Source organism: Daldinia decipiens, assembly GCF_022478715.1.
Source record: "Daldinia decipiens strain CBS 113046 unplaced genomic scaffold F4813scaffold_68, whole genome shotgun sequence".
Lineage (NCBI taxonomy): Eukaryota > Fungi > Ascomycota > Sordariomycetes > Xylariales > Hypoxylaceae > Daldinia > Daldinia decipiens.
The window spans coordinates 41,764-67,560 of record NW_026054611.1 but is presented as its reverse complement, the minus strand read 5'-3'; the positions used below and the strand labels follow the sequence as shown (position 1 = coordinate 67,560).

General features: G+C 46.8%; 10 protein-coding genes across 10 annotated transcripts; 4 read left to right on the top strand and 6 right to left on the bottom strand.

Annotated features, from left to right (window-relative positions):
- Positions 1-18: 18 nt before the first annotated feature.
- Positions 19-168, bottom strand: F4813DRAFT_394660 (uncharacterized protein; the record flags this gene model as incomplete). Its single annotated transcript, XM_049247592.1, has 1 exon — positions 19-168. A coding segment is annotated over one exon (150 nt), but the record flags the coding sequence as incomplete, so codon positions are not given.
- Positions 169-1,737: 1,569 nt separating this feature from the next.
- On the top strand, positions 1,738-4,334 carry F4813DRAFT_400989 (uncharacterized protein). Its single transcript, XM_049248342.1, has one exon. The coding sequence runs from the start codon at positions 1,945-1,947 to the stop codon at positions 4,051-4,053; it is 2,109 nt and encodes a 702-aa protein (XP_049094458.1). The 5' UTR covers positions 1,738-1,944; the 3' UTR covers positions 4,054-4,334.
- Positions 4,335-5,483: 1,149 nt separating this feature from the next.
- F4813DRAFT_308890 (heavy metal translocatin) lies at positions 5,484-9,237 on the bottom strand. Its single transcript, XM_049240850.1, has one exon. The coding sequence runs from the start codon at positions 9,013-9,015 to the stop codon at positions 5,554-5,556; it is 3,462 nt and encodes a 1,153-aa protein (XP_049094457.1). The 5' UTR covers positions 9,016-9,237; the 3' UTR covers positions 5,484-5,553.
- A 1,338-nt stretch (positions 9,238-10,575) lies between these two features.
- Positions 10,576-12,627, bottom strand: F4813DRAFT_308893 (zf-C3HC-domain-containing protein). Its single transcript, XM_049240851.1, has 2 exons — positions 11,663-12,627; positions 10,576-11,600 (listed from the first exon to the last, which is right to left on the bottom strand). The coding sequence occupies exons 1-2, from the start codon at positions 12,336-12,338 to the stop codon at positions 10,741-10,743; spliced, it is 1,536 nt and encodes a 511-aa protein (XP_049094456.1). The 5' UTR covers positions 12,339-12,627; the 3' UTR covers positions 10,576-10,740.
- A 236-nt stretch (positions 12,628-12,863) lies between these two features.
- On the top strand, positions 12,864-14,632 carry F4813DRAFT_308880 (3(2),5-bisphosphate nucleotidase HAL2). Its single transcript, XM_049240849.1, has 2 exons — positions 12,864-12,981; positions 13,292-14,632. Exon 2 carries the CDS (start codon positions 13,314-13,316, stop codon positions 14,373-14,375), a length of 1,062 nt encoding a protein of 353 aa, XP_049094455.1. The 5' UTR covers positions 12,864-12,981; positions 13,292-13,313; the 3' UTR covers positions 14,376-14,632.
- On the bottom strand, positions 14,436-15,520 carry F4813DRAFT_308871 (ribosomal protein L6). The gene is made up of 2 exons (XM_049240848.1): positions 14,958-15,520; positions 14,436-14,864 (listed from the first exon to the last, which is right to left on the bottom strand). Exons 1-2 carry the CDS (start codon positions 15,349-15,351, stop codon positions 14,497-14,499), a joined length of 762 nt encoding a protein of 253 aa, XP_049094454.1. The 5' UTR covers positions 15,352-15,520; the 3' UTR covers positions 14,436-14,496.
- A 35-nt stretch (positions 15,521-15,555) lies between these two features.
- Positions 15,556-17,899, top strand: F4813DRAFT_400985 (uncharacterized protein; the record flags this gene model as incomplete). Its single annotated transcript, XM_049248341.1, has 7 exons — positions 15,556-16,166; positions 16,218-16,568; positions 16,773-16,918; positions 17,051-17,272; positions 17,325-17,381; positions 17,433-17,706; positions 17,757-17,899. The coding sequence occupies exons 1-7, from the start codon at positions 16,052-16,054 to the stop codon at positions 17,897-17,899; spliced, it is 1,308 nt and encodes a 435-aa protein (XP_049094453.1). The 5' UTR covers positions 15,556-16,051.
- Positions 17,900-18,711: 812 nt separating this feature from the next.
- Positions 18,712-20,037, top strand: F4813DRAFT_394652 (putative aldo-keto reductase; the record flags this gene model as incomplete). Its single annotated transcript, XM_049247591.1, has 4 exons — positions 18,712-18,890; positions 18,965-19,158; positions 19,320-19,389; positions 19,443-20,037. The coding sequence occupies 4 exons, from the start codon at positions 18,712-18,714 to the stop codon at positions 20,035-20,037; spliced, it is 1,038 nt and encodes a 345-aa protein (XP_049094452.1).
- Positions 20,038-20,459: 422 nt separating this feature from the next.
- F4813DRAFT_400980 (uncharacterized protein) lies at positions 20,460-21,689 on the bottom strand (the record flags this gene model as incomplete). The annotated part of the gene is made up of 1 exon (XM_049248340.1): positions 20,460-21,689. The coding sequence occupies one exon, from the start codon at positions 21,687-21,689 to the stop codon at positions 20,460-20,462; it is 1,230 nt and encodes a 409-aa protein (XP_049094451.1).
- A 500-nt stretch (positions 21,690-22,189) lies between these two features.
- On the bottom strand, positions 22,190-25,618 carry F4813DRAFT_377844 (glycoside hydrolase family 3 protein). The gene is made up of 9 exons (XM_049245287.1): positions 25,028-25,618; positions 24,892-24,974; positions 24,673-24,836; positions 24,483-24,616; positions 24,333-24,421; positions 24,175-24,278; positions 23,994-24,123; positions 23,774-23,940; positions 22,190-23,724 (listed from the first exon to the last, which is right to left on the bottom strand). Exons 1-9 carry the CDS (start codon positions 25,248-25,250, stop codon positions 22,356-22,358), a joined length of 2,463 nt encoding a protein of 820 aa, XP_049094450.1. The 5' UTR covers positions 25,251-25,618; the 3' UTR covers positions 22,190-22,355.
- Positions 25,619-25,797: the final 179 nt, after the last annotated feature.

The window sequence follows — 25,797 nt, the reverse complement described above, 5'->3', positions numbered from 1 at the left end:
GGCCTTGTGGCCCAGCACGTCGTCGGGCGACGTGGGCTCCTCGATGAACCACGGCTTGTACTCGGCGAGCTGCTTCATGTGGGCGATGGCGTCGGACCCGGTCTTGTCCAGGGACGTGGGAAACCGCACGTCGCGGGTCCGGAAGCCGGTGATTGTGATCTCGGCCATTTTGAGCTGGGTAAGCTCTTGTACCGAAGGAGGGGGGTTAGTTAGGTAGAGTCTGGGATGGGAGGTGAAGTAGTAGCGAGAGTGAGAGGGAAAGGTGTTAGTGAAAGTCAATGACAAAATAATGAAAATGTAAGCCAAGAAGAAACAATGTTTTATTATATCGAGACAGCAGCAACAACAGCAACAGCAACAGCAGCAGCACTCAGAAGACGTGCCACCTCAAAGACCGAGATCGTGGGGTTCGTTGGAGGGGTTGAGCTTCGTGTGGAGAAGAATTACAGATGGGATTCGGGGTAGTTCGGTCCTCTACTATAAATACGGTCCTATGTTGTCTCTTTTATCAAGAGGTTGTTAGCTGCGGGGTTCGGTTATTAGACTGTACGTTTAACTAGACGGGCTATGTTTTGCAGAGGAGAGAGAGAAAGAGACTAGGAGAGAGACTAGGAGAGAGACTATGTTGAATAGCTCCCTTCGTCCTGATTGACGGATAAATTGGAGAAACACGCCGTCTCTAAGCTTGCTGTTTAGTAGCAGTACTCAACGCGTATCTTGAGCCGAAGTTCTTTATTTAGGTATTTCGAAGCCTTGATTTTTATGAAGAGAGTCTTGAGTTTACCTAATGTACCTAAGTTAACTATGGAGATTTGTGATCGTAACTAAATGCTTTTAGTCCTATTAAGAAAGTTGGTGATGATGATATTTCAAGGTACATCGGCTCGCCTAGAGATAAGCTCGTAGATCAAAGTACCGATTCCTTGGTGTACCTTGTAATTCACTTTTCGGGATTCAAACATCTCTTTCCCGAGCTCTGATAGGTTGATGAGGTACGTATTGGGACACGCTAATGCAGACTGCTTAGGTACATACAATCTTATGCCGGGGCTTCGGGGGCAGGGGGGATGCGCGTAGGACCAGGGGTTAAGGTATATTTATTACTGTCGTAATTAAGCCGTACTGTTTTCACTCTAACATCAACATGGGTTGGCATGAGAGAAACTAAGTGTTATAAAAGGCAGACTGAAATTGTGGAATATGGTTGAACTGTTTGCTAAAGAGGTAGCACGATATAACATTGTGTTAATGACGGTTCAATACGGCTTCTATAAAAGTGACAATTTGTAAGTTTGCTTGGTTCTCTTTACAAAACAATTAACCTAGAGACGAATTGAAAGAGGCTAGTTAAACTAAACTTCAACCTTTAGTTTATAATAAATCAACCCGTTCATTTAAATATGACAAGCGAGACGGCAAAAAGGATATATCTTTACCTTTTCCTCCCCAATCCCCTTCTCCCCCCTATTACCCCTATCCCTCGCAATGGTGCATACATACTACTAGTAGGATTCCATATACTAATGACTCTCCAATAAAAGTTATGCTTAAAAGGAATATATTATCCGAGAACTATCTCTGAGTTAATCATACTCCATATAGGGGCTTAAGACCCAATGAACTTGTACTTGTACTGATCTTTAGTAAAACTATATACGAACTAGCTATTGACAAATAAGAGAAAAATAAAGGAAGTGTCCTACGAAAACATGACTTCTCACGATCGTTGTCTTAGAGTTTTCATGGAACAATTTGGTCGTATTGCATTATTTCTTGTATCTTGATCGTATTTAAATCTCTCGGAATTCCTTCAATCTTTGAATCGTAATCTGCATCATCACAGTTTTTACTAAATCACTCTGATACAACCTCAGATACATTAATCATCGTATAAATCCTTCATAACACTTTGTTCAACAATTATTATTTAAATATCTGACCAAGATGGACTCCTTACAAGAGAGACTCCAATCGGTTTTCAACGACTTCGTACCTGGGCTGTCACAGAGAATCTTGGTGCAAGACCCCGAAATCCTAGCCATTTTCGTCGGGGGTAATTGGCTTTACCTGGATGAGGCAGACTTAAGATCGGGAGTTCACCCTTTGCATTGGAACGTTGTCGTTCTCGTCAAGACTAAGTTTGATATTTTCAGGCTTGTCAACGAAAACCGCCAACGTCTCTTGGAAATAACTGGAATCGTGCAGCAAGAATGCCCTCATGAGCTATACCAAGTCCCCTCTCCAAGTTCTGAGTACTGGTCAGAGATTGATGCCGTTAGATTCACTGGCTACGATAGAGTCTCGTCCATGCGATCGGTTGTCATAATGAGCTGGGAGTACTTCGACAGATCCGTGCCACGCACAGGTAGGTCTACGACCGCGCTCAATATATTTTCGTATGTGGATAAACGAATCTATAAAAACAACAATCTTGGACGTGTAGAATGTCAAATCCTACAGGCAACAAGCCTCCCAAATGGGTTTGTGATCCTACACGACCAATGGTTATACGAGGACTGGCATACCCCTTATAATTCTCGACGGAACCCCTCGGATGTGGTGTTTGGCCAGACTGCGGAGCTGCTAGTTAGCGGAGTGAACTTATTCAAGAATTCGTACAGAGAGAGAATTACCAAACAGATCCTAGCTTTTTACTTTCATGTTACCGGACAATCTGCAACGGCCGGGAGTCTTACTGATTCAGACATGTTTTCGTCTACATATACTGAATGGATAAATCAAAGACTGGAGTCGTATATGCTCGGAAGAGAAGTTGTCCAGAGCTTGGGACCAGGCACCGTACCTGCCCCTTCCCGGCCACTTTCTTTGTTTGGAGACACATCGACGGGAAAGTACTGGGAAAGGAATACCTTCAGGACCGTTGAAGTCATCGATGAAAAGGTACTCAGTTGTTTCGAGCACGGAGACTTCGCCTGGATCAGGCAAAGAAGGCCACTCCCCGGCGAGGTCTCAGGGAAATGGGAGGTCGCAATTACCTGTGCGGCTAGAAATACCACCAGTGTGCTCTGTAAGACGACTTCATCCGCAATGGATGAGCTTGAAAGAGCAATGATGGCTTCCCATTTCTATCCCTGGGTACAAGTTCCATGTAAATCGGGTTCTGAACAGTTGTTATTCCCTATGATCGAGTACGACTATGAAGAGGAAATCAGGACTCGGTATTATAGGCATGGCGGCAACAACTGGAACGATGCGGAGGCGCTTCTTCATGCAGAAATGGTGAAGGCCGAGATAGTGCTCAGTGCCTATCGAAAGTCGTTTCGTAATCCTGATATACAAAAGCAGGATATTAGCGAGGTCATAAAGTCTCACCTCGATCGCATCGCAAGGGGAGGGAGAGTGTTCCGAGAGCTCCACGGTGATAAGATCCAGGTAAAAGGAGGCGTCTCGGTTTCTACTAGGAAGTTCTTGGACTTGGAATGGATTATTAACGGCGAGCGGTATCCGTCCTTGCGCAACTTGCTCGATCAAGCTGCCAGAGATATCCGCAAGGCTCGATCCGGTCCAGTGGTCCTCGGGTTAGGAGATACCAGTGCGCTCCATACCATGGTATCGCCGAAAACCGTACAAGGAGGCCGTAAAGTTATTTTTGATAACTATGGGTCTACCAAGTACTATCCGGTCATGCTTGATCTTGCCAGAGCTTTCTACTGCGATGTGTTCTTTGAGATGGCGCACCTCGCCAATTTACCATCTCACGCATGGCCGCGGATGAAATATTCCTGCACTGAGACCACAGTCCAAGTGAGCTACGCTCGGAATTGCAGCTGGCTAGCACGGACGATAGCAGATATCAAAATAAGGTATCTGCTTCATCCTCTCGAAGACGAGATCAAAGCTGCGAGACACTCCTTCGATGATCTTATTCCTCAGTTGTCTGCTAGTATATTCCTGGTTCCGATGTTATACCAGGATTTTTCGAAGAACCCGGACTCCATCATTGCGAATTTAATGACTGGGATCGTTATGTCGCAATGTAGGAACTGGGAGGACTTCGACTTTGCGGTTAGAAAACTAGGGCTTGGTTCTTGAAGTGATGAGTAGCGCCGTTAAAAAAAAATTAAAAATTAAAAAAGACTGAAATTTTTAGATAATTTATGACTTTCTCGAGCCCTGAGCTGTGACTAATTCCTACGGTAGTTTGCATTATATATATATGATGTGCAATGATTTAAATAAGAAAAAAAAAACAATTCTGTTGAAGCACGAAGAGCACTTAGACTAGACCAACTGATATAGCCAGAAGCTCTTTGTATAAATGTCTCAATAGTTCCAAGGACCTAACACAGTATTGAAACACACGGTTTCATTCCTGTACAGCAGTTCATAAGTCCAAATAACAGACAGACCATCCATATAATCCCTTCGGGTAGCCCCATGGTGTAGTGGTAAGGCCTTGCTATTACAACCAATACCGGTACTGGCTGCTTGGAGGGATTATATTTTTTTTTTGGACGACCTTGAAGTCGTACCGCATTAACCCCTCAGGAATCGATCCAATTACTGATCACCGTATACTGTGATACTGCAGCCGCCACCTCATATATGAGACAATATCACATATTTGGAACCCCTGGTTTGCCGGGACAACTGGAATAAAGAAGCTGTAGCTGTGCCAATTGTCCCGTGTTAGGAGCCACTATTCTTCATGTAACAACAGGCACAGCCAACAACATGGTTTTATGGCTATTATCATAGTCAGGAGATAAATAGGGCGGAAGGTTCGCAACGTTTTGCTACGATAATGTTGCAGAGGACAAGGACTTGCAGGTATATAGTTACGAGTAAGGACTAATAAGGGGTAAAAAGCTTAGACAATATTACCGTTAGACGAAGAAAGAGAAACTATCGTGTCACTTAGTGTGCTTATGAGTACGGCTTACTAGGTCCCATGTCCTATTGAATGATGGCAGTGAAAATAAAATATGAAATAAGGTGGATCCAGTAGGTATGGAATTTAAGGGGCTTACCCCTGACCATCACTTTGAAGGATCATAGGGGCATAAGGGAATAAGCACTAAACATACAGATACAGGAGCTGGATAGTATAGTTACGTGCCATAAAACATGGAATAATGTTACCGCGGACAGATTTAACAATATAAAACCAACTTCATTGTTACGTGAAGAGCAAGGTACCACCCCGGCTACCCAAAAGTGCATGTATTCAAATACTTTCTCAGATACCTTCTCGCTGTTAACAATGTCTTAATATAATCCTCTGAATAAGTTATATAGGTAACTATATCTTTATAAACGCATATGAACATAGCCTATTGCCCCCTGGGTTAGTACAGCTCCTAAAGTCACTGTCGACCTTAGTAACATCAACATTACCTCAAACCCCATCAGGCATTCTCATGCATAGTACAATAAACACCACACTTCATTAGACAAATTAAATCCTTATTAAGTACTATGGTCTAGTAGATAAAACATATGCTGCACTAGCTTTTCTGTTTCAAAAGTCCTCATGTCCGGACATATAACTATCCCATAGCGTCAAAGTATAACCAAAACTTCCTTAGACATTTAACTCTTAACCTGAGCACTTGTCTCACCATCCTCCTCGCTATTTTTCTTATATTCACTCCTAAATGTCTTAGCTCTAAATCCCATCCACGGCAAGCCACTCCGTAGTGCCAAGCTACTCAGCACAACGCTGATGCTGCTCAGCGCCATCGCCAGACTAGCCCAGACGGGCGAGAGACGCACGTGCTGGCCGTTAGACATAATGGGGTATAGGCAGCCGGCGGCAATAGGTACGGCGAGCAAGTTGTATATAAGGGCCCAGCCAAAGTTGAACTTGATGCGACGGAATACCGTTTTGCTAAGCTCAAGTAATGTGACGATGGACTCCAGGTTGCTATTCAGTAGCACGAAGTCAGCGCTAGAGATGGCAACATCGGCGCCGGAACCAATTGCTACGCCTATGTCTGCTGTCGTTAATGCCGGCGCGTCATTGATACCATCACCCACCATGGCGATGAATGCGCGGCGGTCCGTAAGCTCGACATCCCCTCTACGGGCCTTAAGTGTAGACTGTAGCCATTTGATCTTCTCATGCTTTTCTGCAGGGAGGACTTCGGCGATGACGTTGGATTCGGGGATGCCCATGCGTAGCGCGACGGCCTTGGCTGTAATGACGTTGTCCCCTGAAAGCATCCACACATCCGTACCCCTCGATTTCAGAGCCTGAAGCACGGCAGAGGCTTCGGGCCGTATTGGATCGGAGATTGAGAGGGCAGCTGCGATTTGATATAAACTTGGTGTGCCATGAGTCTCGACAGCTACGAGCGCGACTGATTTAGCCTCCGATTTCCACGTCTGAAGACTCGTAGCAACAGCGGGTGGAATATTAACTGCAAAGTCGCGCATGAGCGACTCATTACCAACAATAATTTTGAATGGTAATGATTCGACGTTGTAGGTCGCCTTCAGGCCCTTCCCTGGTAGCTCCTCAACATCTGAGACCTCAATGCGCTCAGATGTCCTGGAGCTACAAAATGAAATAATGGCCTTTGCGATGGGATGAGTGCTATTCTCCTCTGTAGCCCGAAGTGCCGCCAGGAAAACATCCCGCTGCTTTTCGCTCACTATTTGCTCAGGGAATATCACATTGTCTGTGATAGTCGGCTCACCACCCATGGTGAGAGTTCCAGTCTTATCGAAGACAACACAGTCAATCCGACTCGCTTTCTCAAAAGCTTCACCACCGCCCTTAACGAGTATACCGTGCTTCGCAGCTAGGCCACTGCCGACGAAAATCGCAGTGGGGGCAGCAAGAGCAAGACCGCACGGACATGCGACAACAAAGACAGCGATGGCGAACTGAAGCGAGAACACGACCCAGCCTCCTGATGATACATCGAGGAAATGCCCAGGGATCGCGCCGGATACGCCGATTGATAACCAAATAAGCCATGTGAGGATAGCAATGAGAGTAACAAACGGGACAAAATAAGCGGTCAACAGATCTGCTAGCTTTTCCATTGGTGCACGCTTGGTCTGACCCTCTCGGACGATGTCGACGATCTGATCAAGCATCGACTGGCCAGCACTTCCGGTGATTTGAATCAATATAGGTTTACCAACGTTGATGGTGCCCGCGAAGACGTTGTCATTAGCAACCTTCTTCACCAGGCGGGATTCTCCTGTTAGACTAGATTCGTTAAACTCGGTCACACCACGCACGACCTTTCCATCACAAGGAGGCGAGCCTCCGTGGGGGATACGGACGAGATCACCAAATTCGAGTAGATCAGTATGGACTACTGTCTCTGTCTCCTTAGTGTCTGTGAAATCCTCGACAAGAACAGCGGTAGTCGGGCGAAGCTTGCCCAGGGCTGCCACTGCATTACCTGTCTTGGATTTGCTGTATGCTTCAATGAGTCGTCCCCAGAGCAAGAAAAATGTTAAGAATACAACAGAGTCGAAGTAGAAGTTTTCGTCATTGACCATGTCTGGGCGGTCCACAGCAGCGGCAATCATTTGGCTGATTGACGAGATATATGCGATCGTAGTCCCTAACGATATGAGCATATTCATGCTGCCGAATCGATAAAAACGCTGAAGAATTGGTGTCTGACTTCGTAGTCTCCACAACGTCATGACCTCCTTTACTGCACGTCGGTGAAATATATCAGCACCGAAAAAGTATACTGGTGTTGCCATGACACAAAGAGCAAGTTGCGCCCGGCTGATTCCGGATCGCCAGGGCTCCATGAGGTACATCTTAGACGCATCAGAGTTGGACACAAGGCTCATATACACAACACCAATGATAAACGTTGGGATGACAACAATTGTCGTGAATAAGGCACGAAGGAAGAGTTGCTTCTGATGACGCGCATGTATCCTCTTTGAGCGTTCTTCCAGTGTGGGTGGATGGTAAATTGTCGCCTTGAATGCTGGATCGCTTGCTTCAATAGCTAAGAGGATCCGTCGGATAGTGAAGTTGGGCACGACAGGAGTGTAGGCTATCTTAAGAATGGGTCGCTTTCGGCTAGGTATAGCGATAATTTCGAGGTTTTGAAGAAATCCCTTTAGACTATTCGTGGCCCGGTCAGCGCAATGGTCGCAGTAGAATCCATCGATGCGGATCTCGACATTTCTCTGGTGCTTTGGCTTATTTTCACCATCAATGTTAATGACTTGGTCAAGTTCGGCGCCTCTTCCTGTATCTTCAATTATCTCAACAACTTGATTGGCGTCGTCCTTGGTACCAATATACTCAACTACGCCGCTGTTTGAAAGTAGATTGATCGTAGCCTTAGTGATCCATTGCTTCTCATTTAGCTGCGAGCTGATGTCGTTTACACATGAAGCGCATGTCATCCCGGTGATGGCCATAGAAACCCTCCATCTACGCCCCTTACTGGGCGACTGAAGTTTGTCGTTATCCTCGGCGATGATGGATTTGGTTGATGTGATTATTTCTCGAACCGACTTCTCATCGTCTCTTTTCTGATCTCTTAACAGACCATCAGCCTTTTCCGATACTACGCTACAGCATATAGTATTGGAGGTATTGGGCCTCGGCCCGTTAGTTCGGCATGATTCACAGTTATTGAGATGTTCTCTTTCCTTCTCTGCATTTGCGATCGATGTATTCCCATGTGTAAGTTTGCTTGGCAGCTTGAAGATTCGACCTAGTGGGCTGTCTCGTAGGCTGATATCTGGCGAAGTCGGGGCTGCTGAGGGGCCGGGAATGTTAGATGGATCTCCATGCAACAAGTTGGCTAGAGTTTCTTCGCCATTGATCGAGGCTACACTAGAGACCTCAAACCCCGAAGACTCCAATTTAGACGCCATCTCGGTAATAGACGCTTTGGGATCGTGCTCGACTGCGACCCATGAGGTAACGACATTGGGCGACACCCAACTAATACCAGGGACATGTTCCAAGACATCTTTTATAGAGGATACGCACGTGGGACAATGTAGATTAGCCAGTAAGAAATTTGTGGTGACGGTTTGGTCTGGGGCAGCCATTTTTGGATAACTGGTGTTGTCTGCCGTTCGGGAGAATAGGTACTTAGGAGTGCGACCTGCGCATGCGAGGTTGATCCTTTTTGTCCTGCTGAATATGGACAGATCTTGCAAGGCGGAGATACACACTAGAGGAACTGATGAAAGGTACTGTGTGCGGTTGTTGGAATATATTAAAATAAGAATCCGTTCTGGGAAGTACGGACGTCGGCATGCGGGCGATGTGTAATTCAGGCTGAAGGGGGTATATGTAGGTCGGTACCAGTAGAAACAGGAGAAGGAGTCGACTCCACCGGCGAATAAAATCTCGAAAAGAAGCCTCAGAGAAGTAACAGTTTGTCTGTTTGTTGGTTGCTTTACACACAAAGATACGAGTTGATGCTAGCAACTCGGATTTCAAATAGGATATCAACCGACTTCAGATACTAGGTACCTAAGTTATGTGAGTAACTAACAAGTTGTAATGATAAAATAAAAGAAGTGTTCTGGAATACCTTGTGATTCACTCTTAGAAATAGGCGAGAGTCGTGTAAGTTATATCCAGCAATCCTACGCACAAAAAGCGCAACGACTCTCCACAATCACCCAGGATTAGGTGAGGGTTGATAGGCCATTCTAACCCAGTATAGGCTCGCAACTCCGGGCGGTGAATTTCAAGTACCGGATCTTCGCCGCCGGCCATAGACCGGCTGTGACACATGGTTCGGTATGTCGCCAGTCGCTATGACATGAGAGGTCACAACGAGAGATGACATAGCACATAATCGCAGCTGAGTAGGTAGAATCTTCTATAAAGTGACAGTAGGATCAGGGGTCATCAGATCCGACAAGGAATTGCCTAGGGCAGAATTCGAACTAGCGGCGCCGTATGCGTTATTGCCACCAGGGGTAAGACCCCGAGCCGGCTTCTGTTCGAAGCAAGCTCCATTAATAGTGAATGGAGCATTAAGGACGCGTCCGGCATAGATGATCCTAGTCCACGCACAAAAGCCGCAGACGGCTACCGTAAAACGTTGATTAGGCGTGATCTCGTTGGTCGCATGGCAATATTTGACATGCCTTGGTTCCCCGTTTTCTTACATACATTAAGTGATTCCCTCAGCAGTTGTGAAGTGTCCAAATTGCAAATTGCAAATTGGCAAAGTGGCGATACGAAGCGATATTTGTGCGTAAAGTAGTAAATATCGGAGGCGGTTGAAAATGTTTAATGGTACCCAATTACCAATCATATACGAAGTACTTTATGTTCCTGGATTACCTAATTGTCAGCATAGGAAACTACTAACATAGATAGGTACACTATTAAATCATTATGATGGAAGCGACTCGATGGCACTTGCTTTAGTCATTGTGGCTGTTTCAACCTTTGTTGCCCCTGAACGCCTCACACGAAGCTGAGAAATCAAATAGCATCCACTATTAGACATTCTTGGCTGATATCCTGACCTAGATGGATGTGTCGTTTATCATATCTAGGTTACCTATTTACTATAAAGGCTATTGAATACGCCCCTGAAAACAGGACAGACCCATCTCGAATAGAATAAAGCAACATGAAACCATACCGCTGATGAGATACACCAGTATTTCGAATTGATATTATTATCGAATAGTTACATTAAACAAAGATGACGTGAGTAAGTTGGGTATCTTGCTAAAAAAATTTACTAGACCAAATCCATTAGTATAAACGCCCTGACAAAATCTAACCCGCGGTGACAAGTCTCCTTATTTCTTCTCTCCCGCTGTTTCAGGCGGGATGCTGCCCTGCCTCGAATGCGCGGTAGCCGGGCGACTCGTAGCAGTTGCTGGCCGGGATAACGAACGTCGTAATTTTGCTCCGTTCTTTGTGTCGAATAGGTTTTTCACTTTCCTCAAACGCGCCCATCTTTCCTTGTCCTTCACATCTCTGGCACTAATATCCTCTTCATCATCCGATCCTAGCATGAGCGAGCGTCCATCTCCTGCCTGCCCTCCTTTCACCGGCGTTGTTGGAACAGATGCCGAGGAGCGATGGAAAAAAGAGCGCTGATTGCTCTTCTCCGCCTGCGCGCGAAGGTAAGAGTTATTTTTAATCGTTTGCGCGAGCACCTCCCAGGCGGTTTTGTTGTCTACCTTCTTTGCACCAGGGTTGTGCTGAACCGCGGCATTTCGCCAGGGACAGAAAAACCGGTGCTCACGTATAGGATCAAGGTAATCCATGGGCGCCGGAACGAGAATCTGCTTTGTTTCTTCGTCTACCTCTTTGCTCTTGAACATCCACAACCCTAAGCGGCGTAGGCACGTAGCACAAGTTGCCGAATTAGGCACCGCACCAACACGTGGGTTTGTGAGGCCCTGCCAGCCTGCAAGAGCAAGGGCGAGGGCTACATCATTTGGAGCTGATGGATTTGTGCTTGGTGGCGGAGGATCGCTAAAGAAGGTTGGGGTTAATTGTGACTTGGCGGCTTGTAGATCCAAGTTTGCCGGCAAGCGGAGGTTGAAGAGATATGGAAGAAAATATTGTCGCGCGCAAAGCTCATCGTATCGTTGGCGAAGGGAGGCTAGCGCAGTTGGAGGACTCGTCAGGGAAAGTCTGAGCAAAGTATCTGTTGTTTGTAGTTAGTATACGAATATCCCTAACATGAAGTAGTGATTGTAAGGGTCTCACCATCGCATCCGCGTCTTCTCCATAGGCAATCTTCTTGGTGCGCATCGATGATCAATTCGACAAATCTCTTCACCAAGCCCTCCTCGATGTCCGAGCCGACCATGATCTGAACCTCCTTACCATCCACCTCTGTTTTATTCATCTTGACTACCAACTCTTTGTGGCATAACGTACAACTCACACGCTCCTTTCCATTGCAGACCCAACCTCTCTTGGCCCATTCGATCTCGTTGACTTTATCCGGCTTCGGAGTCCATTCTGTTAGTTCTTGAAATGTTCCAAGTCGTCTGATCAACTCGTTGCGATCGCTAGGGCAATACTTTGGTGCTTCGGTCTTTGTTCCTTTGGCTGGAGAAATAGCGCTGCCATTTGGCGCCCATTTCTTCAGTACGACATTTGAAATAATAGTCCCGCTTGGTTTTTCGTTCCCTGGAGTAGACTCTAGGACACGCCGGCGCTTCAGGAGATCGCTGGGGGTCGAGGGTACGCTTCCGGAAGGCATCTCTTTATTCGGGGTCAAGGCGTTGTCGGGTAGTGAACTCGAGTTTGGGGTCGAGGGTCGATTCAGAGGCGAATTTGAAGTATCGTTTTGCGCTTCTGTTGATGGCGACTGAGGGATTGGCTTCGCGCCGATTCCTTGTAATAAGGCATTAAACTTCCTCTTAGTAGCGTTCATGGTTGATTTTGTTCAATGAAGAACAAGGCTGCTAGTAGGGTGGTATTAAGTATTAAATTAGGATGCTAGAGCTTGCTAGAGCTTGCTTAGAAGCTCTTAAGGGAATGACTTTACAACCTCCTCGATTAGCTCTTGGAAGCACAGTTTACTTTGTGGAGTTTCAATAACTAGTAAGTTGGTTGATCAAGTTAGTATTGTATGAGAATCCACTAATAGATTATATTTTAGGTAGTTTGTTTAGACTTGAATGGCCAAGTTCGAGGCTAGATGCGTATGAATTTGTTTAGGTAATGAAGGAGGTATGTAACTTTGTTGTTTTCTTTGATTGTCCAATTGCTATGTACACCATTTACTTTCCCTAAGCTACGGTCGTCGGAGGGGTGACGGACCGGGGTATGGCCCCGACAGCCTATACCCACCTAAACTCCCCTATGCCTTAGGCTGGTGTGACTACCTACCTAGGTAGGTACCTAGAATTGAGGCTATCGGGTTGGACAACACTTCCAAATCTAGCCGCTAAATAATGGCGATTACAGAAACTGTACCTTGTAAAAGGTCTCGGGTTCCGACATTAGTGAGGTTGAATGCTGTACACAACCATGCGTCATAGTGGGATAGCATGAGGGGCTACAACGATTGTGAGGTAAGCTAAAGAATAATTGAATCATCGTGCTGGCAACAAATACACATACATACATTAGGTACATACATACCTCCTAAGGTACCTAGAATACATAAATCCCCATTATATTCCACTTACCACCTACTTACAAATAAATACACAAATCGTGCTATATGCAGATTAAAAAAGATAAAAAGATAAATTCTACCAAGTTCCTTATTCTATCCTCTCTTCTCATCGTGACACTGGCCGCCTTCTTGTTTCGAGCCTTGCCCCGCCTTACCTCATTGTCCCTGCATCTTTCTCCTGGATCCCGCCAACAAATTCTCAGCCCTGTCATATCCAATAAAAATATGTCGTCATACGCCAAAGAGCTCGAAGTAGCACAGCTAGCCGTCCAGCGCGCTTCCATCCTAACCAAGAGAGTCTTCCACGAGAAGGCTAAGGGTACCGTCTCTAAGGATGACAAGTCTCCTGTTACAATCGGCGATTTCGGTGCCCAGGCCCTTATTATTAGCGCCCTGAAGGCCAACTTCCCCGATGATGAAATCGTTGCAGAGGAAGAAGCCGCTCAGTTACGTCAAGATGAGAACTTGAAGCATACAATCTGGGACTTGGTTTCAACCACCCAGCTTTCCGACCCTGAGGCCGAGAGCCTGCTTGGGGGGGCTATCGATAACGAGGAGGCCATGTTGACTATGATTGACTATGGAAATAGCAAGGGCGGTGCTAAGGGTCGTATATGGGCTATTGACCCTATCGATGGCACCAAGGGCTTCCTCCGTGGCGGCCAATACGCCGTATGTCTCGCCCTGATGGTGGACGGCGATGTCAAAGTTGGTGTTTTGGGTTGCCCGAACCTCCCTATCGACGATACTGCTACGTTAACGGGAGGCATGGAGTCTGGTCAGACAGACGAGGGAAGAGGAGTCCTATTCTCTGGCGTGCTGGGCCGAGGTGCTACAAGCCGCGCATTGACTACTGGTGAACTGGCTAAGGAGAAGAGCATTTCTATGAGGGCAATCACCGATATCGCAGCAGCAACATTCTGCGAGAGCGTAGAGGCCGGGCACTCGTCCCATGGAGACCAAGCTGAAATCGCGAAGCTGCTCGGCATTACAAACCCTAGCGTGCGGATGGACTCTCAAGCCAAGTATGCCTCTATTGCGCGAGGCGCGGGTGACATCTACTTGCGATTACCTGTTAGTGCGACATACCAGGAGAAGATCTGGGATCACGCCGCGGGTGACCTCATCGTCCGAGAAGCTGGAGGTGCCGTAACAGATATTTATGGAAAGTCGCTGGACTTTAGCATTGGGCGAACGCTATCGAATAACAAGGGTGTCGTCGCTGCTCCCGCTGCTGCCCACCCGCAAGTTCTCAAGGTGGTGCAGGAGGTCCTCTCGAAGAAATAAATTTGGCACCTCATAAACAGATAATGCATACAAGTACATAGTTTTTTGTTCGGGTATCTGCCGTCGTATAGTACATAGATACACGCGTGAAGTGGAACAATACCATCATCCCTAAGATCATCTATTTGATCTTCTTTTGTTTTAGCTTGATCGTCTCGTCGTTGACAAAGATACCTTTCCCCTTGTATGGCTCCGGCACTCTCCATTTCCGTATCCTAGCCGCGAAAGACATGACTTCCTCTCGGTTAATGCCTTCGAGCAAAATTCTCGTCGGCTGCGGCGTGCTGGCCTTTATGCCGGTAGGGACCGGCTCCTCGACGGGGTGTGTGAAACCAAGCTTTAGGCACACAAATTTCTGTCCCGGGTAAGCTGCCTTCCTTGGCCGCTCCTCGACGGTCGCCCTGTAACCCACACCAACTAATCGTAAGATTGCGGTGTGCCCTTCTGATACGCCGATGATGTGTCGGTTGAGGTATGCCCATGTAGTTCCTAGTTGACTTCAAGTTAGTCCTAGCTAGCCCTTGTACAATCCAGACAGGTTGCCACAATCGCAATAATGGCTACAAAGAATATTGCACATACCCCACATCTCTTTCTGCTGCTTGATCTCGTTATTCTCAATGCTGAGCACCGCCCTCCTCGAAGCTTCGTCATGGGCGATCGTAAGATAAGGAGGAATTTCGAGATCGAGTTTTCCTAATGGCCCCGCTATGGTGACTGTCCGCTTTGGTATTCTTAGGTAGGTAGTAAGATCCTTCTTAACCCTGGGCTCGCCAATGATCAATTCGACACCGGGCGGGATCGATATGGGCGTTCGGCCGAGCTTCGAGGGTCTATTCGATGTATTCGAGAACTGGCGCCGCGGGGTTGTCGTCTGGAAGGCTGGTACGAGGAAAGCCGGGAGTGTGACGGGGGCGTTGGTACCTGAAACTGAAAGGGCTCTCTCGAGCACCTTTCCCCTACTCGGCGCCAACATCGTGGATTTTGTGAGTCTCCACTGTGAAGTCAATTGACTGCAGGACTCGAAATCCCAGGATTTCAGTTGCAGAAGCTCGATGCGCGAGGCTTGGCAATGCTAGAAAAATAATCGGGTCAAATCACGTGTTGTGTAACTTGAAGAAAATGGCAAACAGAATATAACTGTACCTATATGCAGTATAGAGAGAGGCTTATGTAATTACTACAACTTCCCCTATCCTTATCGCAATTGCCTTAGATTTAGTCGCTCTTTCCTCTCTTCTGGAAGGAAAGACCGAATGATCGATATGTATAATTCTCGTAGTTCTAATTTAAAACCAATTGTTTCTCTTACTACGTCTTCCAAGGAGATACCTTCCACTTTGTCCACTCTTGATATAATCATGATATTTACACCACTCTAACAAACTTTGATCTGACTTCAGATAAGATCACCCAGGGGTTGAGCAGGATGTGTGCGGTCGAGGAGCAAAATTCCTTCGAATTCAACGTATGACGACTCAAGAGACACATTCAAGGATTTTTCTATTATTGGCACCATACCGCTCCCTTCTGCCAGTTATTCCTATCGTCACTTTCTACGATACTAGGACTTCACTATTTTTATATCGTGAATTTTACACACTTCAATAAATCTTCATTACCTCTTTCATAGTTGCATTCTCTTGCTGTTTCCTAGGTGGTATATAAGATTCACCATGAATAACCAACGGAGAGTTATGGGTTCGGTGAGAAAGGCAGTCATCTTCTTGCTGTTACAGGTTCGCTTGATCAATGGATTTTCGTGGCGTAGTGTGCCGAAAGTGGAATTAGGTATATCACCGCTTGCTCGCTACTCTTACACGTTTGCTTACTAGAAACTAGACACGGGAATGCTTACAGACTCATCTACTGCAGGCGGCGATCTATCACAGCTCCTCAGGTCTGGGTCGCGGTTACCCAGCTCCTATGAGGTAACCCTAAAGGAACTGCGAGAATTAGAATCAGAGCCCCTTTGTCATAGGACAGCCGCACGCCTATTGGTGAATAATTGCGAAGTTCTCGAGGGCAAGAATGAAGCATCAGTTCTAACTGAAAGTGGCCGTAAAATTAGAGATTTCGTTGACTCGTACGCTGCTAGTCTGGCAATCTGCGACTTGGAGAGAGGAAGCTTCCAGATCCCAAGAGAATGCGCCAATTTCCGAGAGTCCGTTCTAAGCCAGCTACCAATTCGAAGTTTAGGACACCTACACGTCTCCTCCGTGGAAGTTGACAGCTGCCTCTCTGGCTTAGGCGAATCCGACTCGGCCTAGAACACCTGGGTTAGTTACCGCCATAAAGCCTTGAGATTTTGTGAAGCCGCTAGAGTAGACAACGAGAAAGGTATGAAAATATCTCTTGTCTAATTCGAACTTAGATTAATGGGCTTACACCCCTTAGATCAGCACATTCTTCTCTTTCAGCGTCTAACAAAGATTATGGGGCGATTCACAGACGACATCGACAAGAAGTTTGAACAGCGTATGAACGATCTGGACATCCGGGCACAGGCTACGAGTGGCAGAATAGATGAGCTTTTTCCAAAAGTAGACCACTTGAAAGACAGTCTGAAATCCGTAGAAGACTTCTTTCTTGCTCGACTTATGCACACCGTTAAGGTAACTTATTATAATTCATTAACTATACTTAGCTGGGAATCTCTCTTAACTTATTTCTAGGAAACTACGGACGCGGTCAGTTTGGGGGCGCAGAATGCTGTCAACCTGCAGAAAATGCTCGAGGTTGTATTGAAGAGTGTTTTTCAGGGCCAGGCCGAGGTAGTATCTTCTTATGAACACTCGATGCAACTCGCCAATAAACGTGCAGAATCTGCAATTGACACGGCGATTCAAGCAATCGCGGTAGTTACCGAGTCCGCAGCGCATTTACGAACCCAACTCGTACGTCGCATTGTTGTGATATTCTGGGCTCTATGCTAACATAGTACTCTAGGAGCTTTCACGTCTCCAAGCAATGGAATTGGAATCGAGGCAAGCTAATTTAGAGGAGGTGAGGTATATCACTTTCAGGATGCTTATTATGACTAATATGAACTCGCAGGGCATGCAACGACTTATTGGCATCACAGAAAACTTAGCGGTGAAATACGACGATCATACGAGCCTACTACATCAGGCACGCAATATAACAAATGATATTCTTGAAACACTAGAGGACACAGCCGCTGAGGCAGCTAATGTCGGCAATTCAATCCTTAAGCAGTCGTCTGTCTCGTCATGGTGGCCTTATGTTTGGTGCCCAGCAGCATCACTGGTACTGGGTTCGTACGGGCTCCCCCCTTCCGCGATGAGGAATTTGGCACTATTGACTTTAGGTATGTACCTACTTTCGTTCTAGAGCCATGCACCTACTAACATATCGAAGGAGAGGTAGCTGGTCTTACAATATCATCTATACAGTTGTCCGCGCCTACCATTAAGCTCTCCACTTTGCTACATACTTGGGGGCATTCATTTCCTAAATCAAGCTCGCCTTCCAACACCGCCAGCCAACCTGAATTGCTATAGGCATCTAGACGACTTTTAATCATATTTTTGACTCCTGATTTAGTAGAAGGCAAAGCTAGTGGAGGACATGGCTTCTTACGTATATTGGTCGTGGTATCTTAGGTCGGGAAAGGATTCTACTATGAAAATATTCGCTTTAGCATGATGTTTCATCGGACATTGAGAAGAAGGGGTAGGGATCTTTGGAGTCGGGAAGAGAAGAGGCTATTCTAGAAGCTCCTATCAGATAAATAATCTATATACCGCTAAGTCTTCATAGGCATCATTCGAATGCGTAAGTGTGATAAAGTCTCGTTTCATTTTTCTTTATTATGCTCGCCGGTATGACCAAAGGTAACTTCGCCATACCCAATTCGTTTGACCGGCTTCAATATACGTCATTCGATTGGATGCTGGTGGAGGCGGCGATTGGCCTGCTCGGAAACTCTGAGCGCTGATTGGTTAGTCCCACTGCGGTTGTCTAAATGTGGAATACCCCCTTTAAGCCTTGCTAATGCTGGATCGTGGGCTCAACCATTTAGCTTCACTTCACTATCGGACTTAATGGACGTAAGACGTATAGGGAATGATCTTTCGAGCTGTCATACGGATCTCGCATACGGGCCTTGGGATGTGGTGCATCAAGGAAGCCGTGAGGTTGTGCTGATGACTGGTGGTGCGCCATGTGTTTCGCGAGAGCGATGGGATATAAATATCTGAGCTTTTCTCGTCTTATTAGAAGAATCGACAGACACAATAGTCTTTAAAATCGAAGACATCTACTTGAACTTTTCAAACCACTTTTACCTTTCAGTCACTAATAATTTGCCAATATGCCTACTAAGCCTATCCTCCGCCACTTGGGAACGAATGGTCCCTTGGTGCCAGCTCTGGGTCTCGGGCTCATGGGAGCATCTTACTCAGTCTATGGGAAGGAGTTGGATGACGAGGAGCGATTCAAGCTACTTGACCGTGCCCTCGAGCTGGGGGAAACCTTTTGGGACACCGCCGAGTAAGTCATGATCCGTGTATTATGTTGAAATTTATTTAGTGTGAGCAGATCATACTCAACTAACGATGGCACAGCCTGTATGGTGACGGAGAGGAACACATCGGGAAATGGTTTAAGAGAACTGGCAAGCGAGATCAAATCTTCATTGCTTCTAAGTATGGTATCATCAAGGGCAGCAAGACATTCGAGGCCAACAGCTCTTATAAGTACACTAAGCAGGCCTGTGATAAGAGTCTGAAGGCCTTGGGTGTTGACCAGATCGATCTTTGTAAGTTCTATCTTAATTTTTCTCTGTACCTACCCCATGTGGTTGTCACAATAACCTTGGAGTGTTTCCTCACGAAGAAACTTGAACTCCATAGTTAACCCTTAAGAACATGATATTTTGATTCTTACGACTGAATGCTTCTCTAACTCATGGAGCGATAGACTACATCCACAGCGTCAACCCGGAGACTCCTATTGAGGAGACTATGCTCGCCCTTAAAGAGCTTCAAGCGTAAGTTCTACCAACCCTAGTTAGTTACAATGCAGATATCTGACCCAAATCAGCGAGGGCAAAATCAAGTACATAGGCCTCTCCATGGTCTCCGCCGCAACCCTCCGCCGCGCTGTCAAAATCGCGCCCGTCGCCGCCGTGCAAACTGAATACTCTGTCTCAGCACGCGACATCGAAGGGACCGCAGGCACGGACCTACTCGCCGCATGCCGGGAACTCGGCGTCGCCATCGTAGCCGCGACCCCTCTAGGACGCGGCATCCTCACCGCCGACTTCAGCAAAAACGACACCGCCTTCGGAGAGGGCGACGCCCGACCACGCGTCATGCCGCAGTTCCTCGCCGAGAACCGCGAGCGCAACGCCCAGGTCGTCGCGCAGTTCGCCGCCCTCGCGCAGAAGAAGGGGTGTACGGTGTCGCAGCTCGCGCTGGCGTGGCTGCTCAAGCAGGGCGATGATGTCTTTCCTATCCCGGGGACTAAGCGGATCCAGTATCTGGAGCAGAACTGGGACGCGCAGGATGTGGCGTTGAGCGATGCCGAGGAGAAGGAGATCAGGGCGTTCTTTGATAACAATGGGTTTGTGGGTGGTACGCTCCCGGAGGCGTTCAAGTCGCATAGGTTCCGGGATACGAAGGAGGAGTCTAGCTGAGCTTGTGATACGGCTCGTGACTGTATTTAGGTAGATATAATAGTTGCCGTAGTTAGGATGCTGGCTACCTGTTAGTCTTAGACGAAACTTGGGCAAATAGTATTATTTATTCTGGTTATATGTCCGAAACATAGCAAGTTACCAAATAAACTTACCAATTGAATCATTTCGTACTTCTTATTCTTAAAGCCGGTGACAAAGTGTTATTATGATTCTTTTATATATAGTTTTATAAGACTAATGTGCTAACATTGGACTGTGCTTTGCCCCTATTTCTCACCGGTGGTGTAACGTGAGTATTGTAGTAAGACATTAGAGAATAGACTTGATAACACTTCACGATCTCGCTGGTAGTATTACCAATATATTTATTTATTATATTTACGATTGTCTTAATTTCTAAATTAATTATCAAGTATTCGTCAACCTCCAAAAGCAAACGGACACCCAGCCCCTATCGCATACCTTTTCATCATCTCCGCCTCAAGTAGCACTTCTTTCTTCCCCGACTTCTCAAGCTCGAACGGTCCCAATTCTTCCGGGACATACCCCCTGCCCTCGTATTTCCCCCCGGGTGCCGTTTTACCACCCGACGTCAGCCATAGCACAAGCCGGTTGTACCATGTATCGGCAACGTACCACGGCTCAAAGCCGACCCACCACGCATCGCGGTACAACCGACCATCTTCGCCGGGTCGCGCCATGGGATACATCGGTGCTATGCGCGGGAGGAACAAATGGCGCAATGCGAATCCGCGTAGCTGGAAGAACCCCGCCGTTAACGCCGTCGCCCACCGGGACGGGTCCGGGAAACCGAGGGCATCACGGACTGGCTTCTCGTCGATAAATGACAAGAAAAGAGCCCGCACGACGCTATGTAAGAAACCCGGAATCGCCCGCATGAACAAGTCCACCGTAGCTGTTGCTACCATATGGTTCTCGGGGATAAAATACATATGCTCATCCTCATACTTCACCTTCCACTCCTCAAGCCCCTCCAGCGTCTCCGGGACAATCTCCCCGAACCCCATGCGCCGGGCGAGTTCCCGCCAGTACACGAAATACGCGATCTTCTCGAGCCGCGTCAAGGGCCGCCAGTCGTACCTATCGATCCAGCGCGCGGGCTCGAGAACAAAGAGCGCCAGCGTGTGTACGTAATCGTACTCCTTGATGTGCTTAGAATACAGCCCGTGGATCCAATTTAGACGAGCCATAGCTCTGCGACCTCGTTCAGAGTCGATGTCCCCGAGGAGTAGTTCGACTAACAGGATAGCCGTGTCTTCGGCTCGTCGGCCGACGCGGGTGGGGTCGCAGAGCTGCCGCGTGCGGACGAGCAGCGGTGTGCCGGTGGACATACCGTAGCTCTTGACGAGGGCCCATTGCGTGCCGAAGTAGAAGAGAAAAGGCGTGTCGTAGAGCTGATGTAGGCGCATGATATCGGCTGCCTGCCGGTAGTTCAGCTTATACGGATCCTCGACGTAGGCGGCATACTTGCGCTCTAGGGCCCGGACCGCGCGAAACCGTAGCAGCTGCACTAGCGACAAGTAGACCAAGATGGCAGTGGCCACGAACATGTACCACGACGAGGAGTTCTTCCCTAGTAGGTCTCCAGCATCCCCTGGCGGTCTTGTAAAGTTCTGCGTCGTAGCCATTTTTTGATAAACGTATAGCGAACCTGTCCTTCAGTGAAGAGTGAGTTCCTCAAGTTATAACGGTATCGGTTACGGATACTTCGGAACGAAGAAGAACCAGGGATCTAAGAATTCGGTATAAGTGGACCAAGCCATGCTTGCTTGCCTAACCTCGTATGTTCTATACTTAGAGATGCTAAGGAATGGCGTGCATAGGTGTTTATGCAAGTGTTTACTGAATCTGGTAAAAAAGCACATTCTCATTGGCTGGAACCCTGTAAAGAAACACTTTTATTGAGAGTTGAATAGAGACGCCGATTGGTGGGATGGACTTTATATACTTGAAGTATTATAATAGTTGCGTGCTTTAATATTAAAGGGCTAGGTTAGGGGGTTTGTTTCTAACGTATGCGGTCTCATTCTACGATGTACATAGATTCTGGAATGCCTCCTTTAGGCTTGATGGCTTGGTACTATTGGTGGGCTGATATACAATAGGCTATTGAGTTATATCGTATAGATAAAGTAAAAATTAAGTTAAATTGATTATTGGTTTGACTGCCTAGCTAGAAGACCTAGCTGCGTATTTGCCAAAGATACCTCCTAATTAACATTTAAATAGATAGTGGTTTAACTTGACTTCGTTTATATGTCCTTTCCTAAACAGACTTACCGACATATAAAGTGTTATATCGAAAACGTCCCAGTCAAAGGCAACGCTCGGCTACTAGATCCGACAAAGATCCCGTAGTCGCCTTTCTGTAAGAGCCATTGCTGTGCGACTACATCCCACGTGCTCAGATCTCTTCTCGTCAACTCAAAATCGACGTTCACTGATTCTCCAGGTTCGAGTACCGACTTTGAGAACCCGCGTAGCTGCTTCACGGGGCCGTTGGGAATACCGACGTAGAGCTGCGCGACCTCGGCACCCGTCACGGAACCTGAGTTAGTCACTATCGCGGAGACCTTCGCCACGATGTCCCAGAGGTCTTCATGACCACCTTCAACGATTGGCTTCGACGGATAGGATGAAGTATCGGCGCCTTTGACTGTGGAAATTTGGAGATCTGAAAAGTTAAAGGTGGTATAACTTAGACCAAAGCCAAACTCGTAGCGAGGCGTTATATTATTGGCATCAAATGCTCTGTAGTCGATATAGATGCCCTCTGTGAAGTCCGACTGTGGGAATAATTCATATATACCGTCGGGAGCAGTTGCATTTTGAATTGGACCGTAGTCTGACTCGTTGCGCGGCACTGAATACGGCAACTTGCCTGAAGGATTGACATCGCCGTAGAGGATAGAAGTCAAAGCTCTACCAGAGTCCTGGCCAGGAAGATGCGCGAAGATGAGGGCTGTTACATTAGGGTTATCGATGAACTGGTCGACAAGGCGAACACCCGCGTTGTGGAACACCACAATGGTATTGTTGCATTGAGACGCGACATTGGTGATGAGAGCGTCCGTATAATCGTCATGCAGCCCAGGCCTATCGTAACCTTCCGACGCATAAGCATTTCCAACAACAATGCAAGCATCGGAAGACTGGTCGACTTCAGGGTTCCCACTATGGAAGTCCCACCATAGGCTTGTATCGTCCTCATAAGCACGTTGGCTCAATGCCGCCGCGGGAGAACTGACGTACGCCGGCATGTTTGCGCCAGATCCGCCGCCACTGATCAGCGTGCCGTTGGCAGCAATTTGACTATGAATTACATCGTCTCCATTTGTGATTGAGTCAGCTGGTGCTAATGACTGTCCACCTAGGTTCCATCCACCTAAGTTCCAGCCGACACCAGTCACAGGTGTATATGTGTCGAATGATTTCGCAGAGTATCCGAATAAGGATATTAACTTGGGCGACTTGAGGGGTAGCGCATTATTAGTATTTTTCAATAAGACATGACCTTCAACGGCTCCCTGTAATATGACATCCTTATTTTTAGCTGATTTTGCGATGACTCGTTGGTGAGGCTTGGTGAGGTCGTATGGCATTCCTCGACCTAAAGCCGGAAAGCCTTTGTCCTGGCCCAACTTATACCACGTAGCTAAAATTCTACGCCGATTAGAAGGGAGTGGTAGCAGAGTATTCAAGACGAACTTACCTTGTCGCCATGTCGTCTATTCTAGATTCCGGGACAGTCCCATTTTTCACAGCTTGTGTTAGATTGGTGGACCAATATGCCGAGCCGTACGGCATAACCATGTCTAGACCTGCAAGCGCTGTAGAAACACCCGAATGCTGAGCAAACCAGTCCGAGACGATGAAGCCCTATTTGTTTGGTTAGGTGCTTATGCTATAGAAACGAATTGTGCATTTCATACCTGGAATCCCAGCTCAGTCTTCAGTAGTCCGTTTTGCGTCTTACTGTTGCCGCACCCATAACTGTTGTTGATCCGGTTATATGAACACATTATATTTACAGTGCCTGCTTTCACAGCATCTTGGAAAGGCCTAATTAGAAGTTAGATTTGACTACCCATATAAACATGCTGTCATACGTACCAGAGATATAATTCATGCATAGTCTTGTCGTCGATGTTCGACGAAACAGCCGTAACATTGCCCTCAGGGTTTCTATTAGTCTCCTGCTCATTGGCGATGAAGTGCTAAGGATATGTGTTAGCCACATTTGTCTAGAAAAATTATCTGTACTGCCTTACCTTTGTGCTTGTTGCGACTCCCACTGACTGTATCCCCTTTATAGTGTCGGCAGCTAGAACGCCACTTAGATAAGGGTCATTTGCGAAGCCTGAGTAGAAGTTAATATTTAGGCTTGTTGGTTAAGTAGAGTGCCTAGAGCAATGCGTTACCTTCCCAATTCCTTCCGCTTGATGCGATACGGCCTAAGGGACCGACGACAGGCCCTAAAGCAATATGGACCCCTTTCGCTCGGAATTCGCCGGCCATGCCAACAGCTCTCTTATGAGTCAATTCGCGGTTCCAGCTGAGTAGAAAGGTTAGTTAAAAGAATCCGTATAAAAAATAGGATGAAAGATTTACCTTGCACCAACCGAAAGGCCCGAAGCCCAACTTGTTGCGAAGTTGGTAGTGCGCACTCCATTACCAGCATCGCTAAGACAGAGACCGGTAAAGTTGACTCTCTCTATAGGAAGGATAATACCAGAACAAGAGCTGTTTACTTCAACGCCGCCGGTAAGGTTGACCTGTATCCTAAGTTAGATATAGTGGCCGTTTGAGCCGCTCTGGGTTATCTCCGACCTTTTCTTCCAGGGTTAACTGGGCCACAAGAGCTCGTGCTTTAGCATAAGACTCTGCCCAATCTCCATGCCCGGTTGCATTGGCTTTAAAAATGTAAGTATATGTTCGAACTCTCTCGGGGTAATGCTTTACATACGTGACGGGTATACTGGAGGTGATTGTCCATAGAAGACGGTGTCATCCGTAATGATGGACTGGGCAACAGTACCAATGCCGCTACCCCAAGTGGCTAGGCCGACCAGTGCATACAGAGAAGTTGACAACATGGTGTGCACACTTGACAATACGATCCAAGTTATCGAGAATGCATAGTCATCCAGATCCAAAGGACTGGCATACCATATAGACGAAACATTCATTTTTAACTCTGATCTTTCCGTGAGGGGTTATCTAGACAAAGGAAATTAATCGGTCCTTTTCCTGAATATCAGCCGGTAATGCAGGCATTACCACACCCGAATGGCAACTTACATGGACGAGAGAGGGAGCAACAGGGGGTAAGTAGCGTTAATGACGGAAGAGTTTGGGGAATGTGGAGAATGTCTTGGGGATGGGGAGAGGTGGAGAGGTGGAGAGGTAGGTATGCATGTCCAAAGAAAGTGTAGAGCTATTTAGATTTGAGTAGGTTAGTAACTTGCCGGAGCCGAGGCTGAGGCGGTATATGTAAGTCAGTTAAGACGGAAGCGGTGTATTAATGAGATTGGTACCTGTAGAAGTTCTGAGTTAGTTATAACAGGTATATAGTTGAGGTAGTTATACATCTGATTACCAATGTAAATACCTATATAGGTACCTATTTAAGATATGCTAGTTAACAATATATTGTTTCTACTTGAACAACATTAGTAAAAAAGTGTATACATACCAGGTAGGTACCTATGTACTTACATAGGAGGTATGTATGTA

Bases quoted from the DNA above. Each gene is read 5' to 3' on its own strand.
- F4813DRAFT_400989 (XM_049248342.1), top strand. From the start codon at position 1,945: ATGGACTCCTTACAAGAGAGACTCCAATCGGTTTTCAACGACTTCGTA.
- F4813DRAFT_308871 (XM_049240848.1), bottom strand. From the start codon at position 15,351: ATGTTGGCGCCGAGTAGGGGAAAGGTGCTCGAGAGAGCCCTTTCAGTT. The intron at 14,865-14,957 runs GTATGTGCAATA...GAAGTCAACTAG, and splicing joins GCAGCAGAAAGAGATGTGGG to GAACTACATGGGCATACCTC.
- F4813DRAFT_308890 (XM_049240850.1), bottom strand. From the start codon at position 9,015: ATGGCTGCCCCAGACCAAACCGTCACCACAAATTTCTTACTGGCTAAT.
- F4813DRAFT_308880 (XM_049240849.1), top strand. From the start codon at position 13,314: ATGTCGTCATACGCCAAAGAGCTCGAAGTAGCACAGCTAGCCGTCCAG.
- F4813DRAFT_377844 (XM_049245287.1), bottom strand. From the start codon at position 25,250: ATGAATGTTTCGTCTATATGGTATGCCAGTCCTTTGGATCTGGATGAC. The intron at 24,617-24,672 runs GTAAATCTTTCA...CTTTCTACTCAG, and splicing joins GGCCTTTCGGTTGGTGCAAG to CTGGAACCGCGAATTGACTC. The intron at 23,725-23,773 runs GTAAGTTCGTCT...TAATCGGCGTAG, and splicing joins ATAGACGACATGGCGACAAG to AATTTTAGCTACGTGGTATA.
- F4813DRAFT_308893 (XM_049240851.1), bottom strand. From the start codon at position 12,338: ATGAACGCTACTAAGAGGAAGTTTAATGCCTTATTACAAGGAATCGGC. The intron at 11,601-11,662 runs GTGAGACCCTTA...TACAAACAACAG, and splicing joins GAGAAGACGCGGATGCGATG to ATACTTTGCTCAGACTTTCC.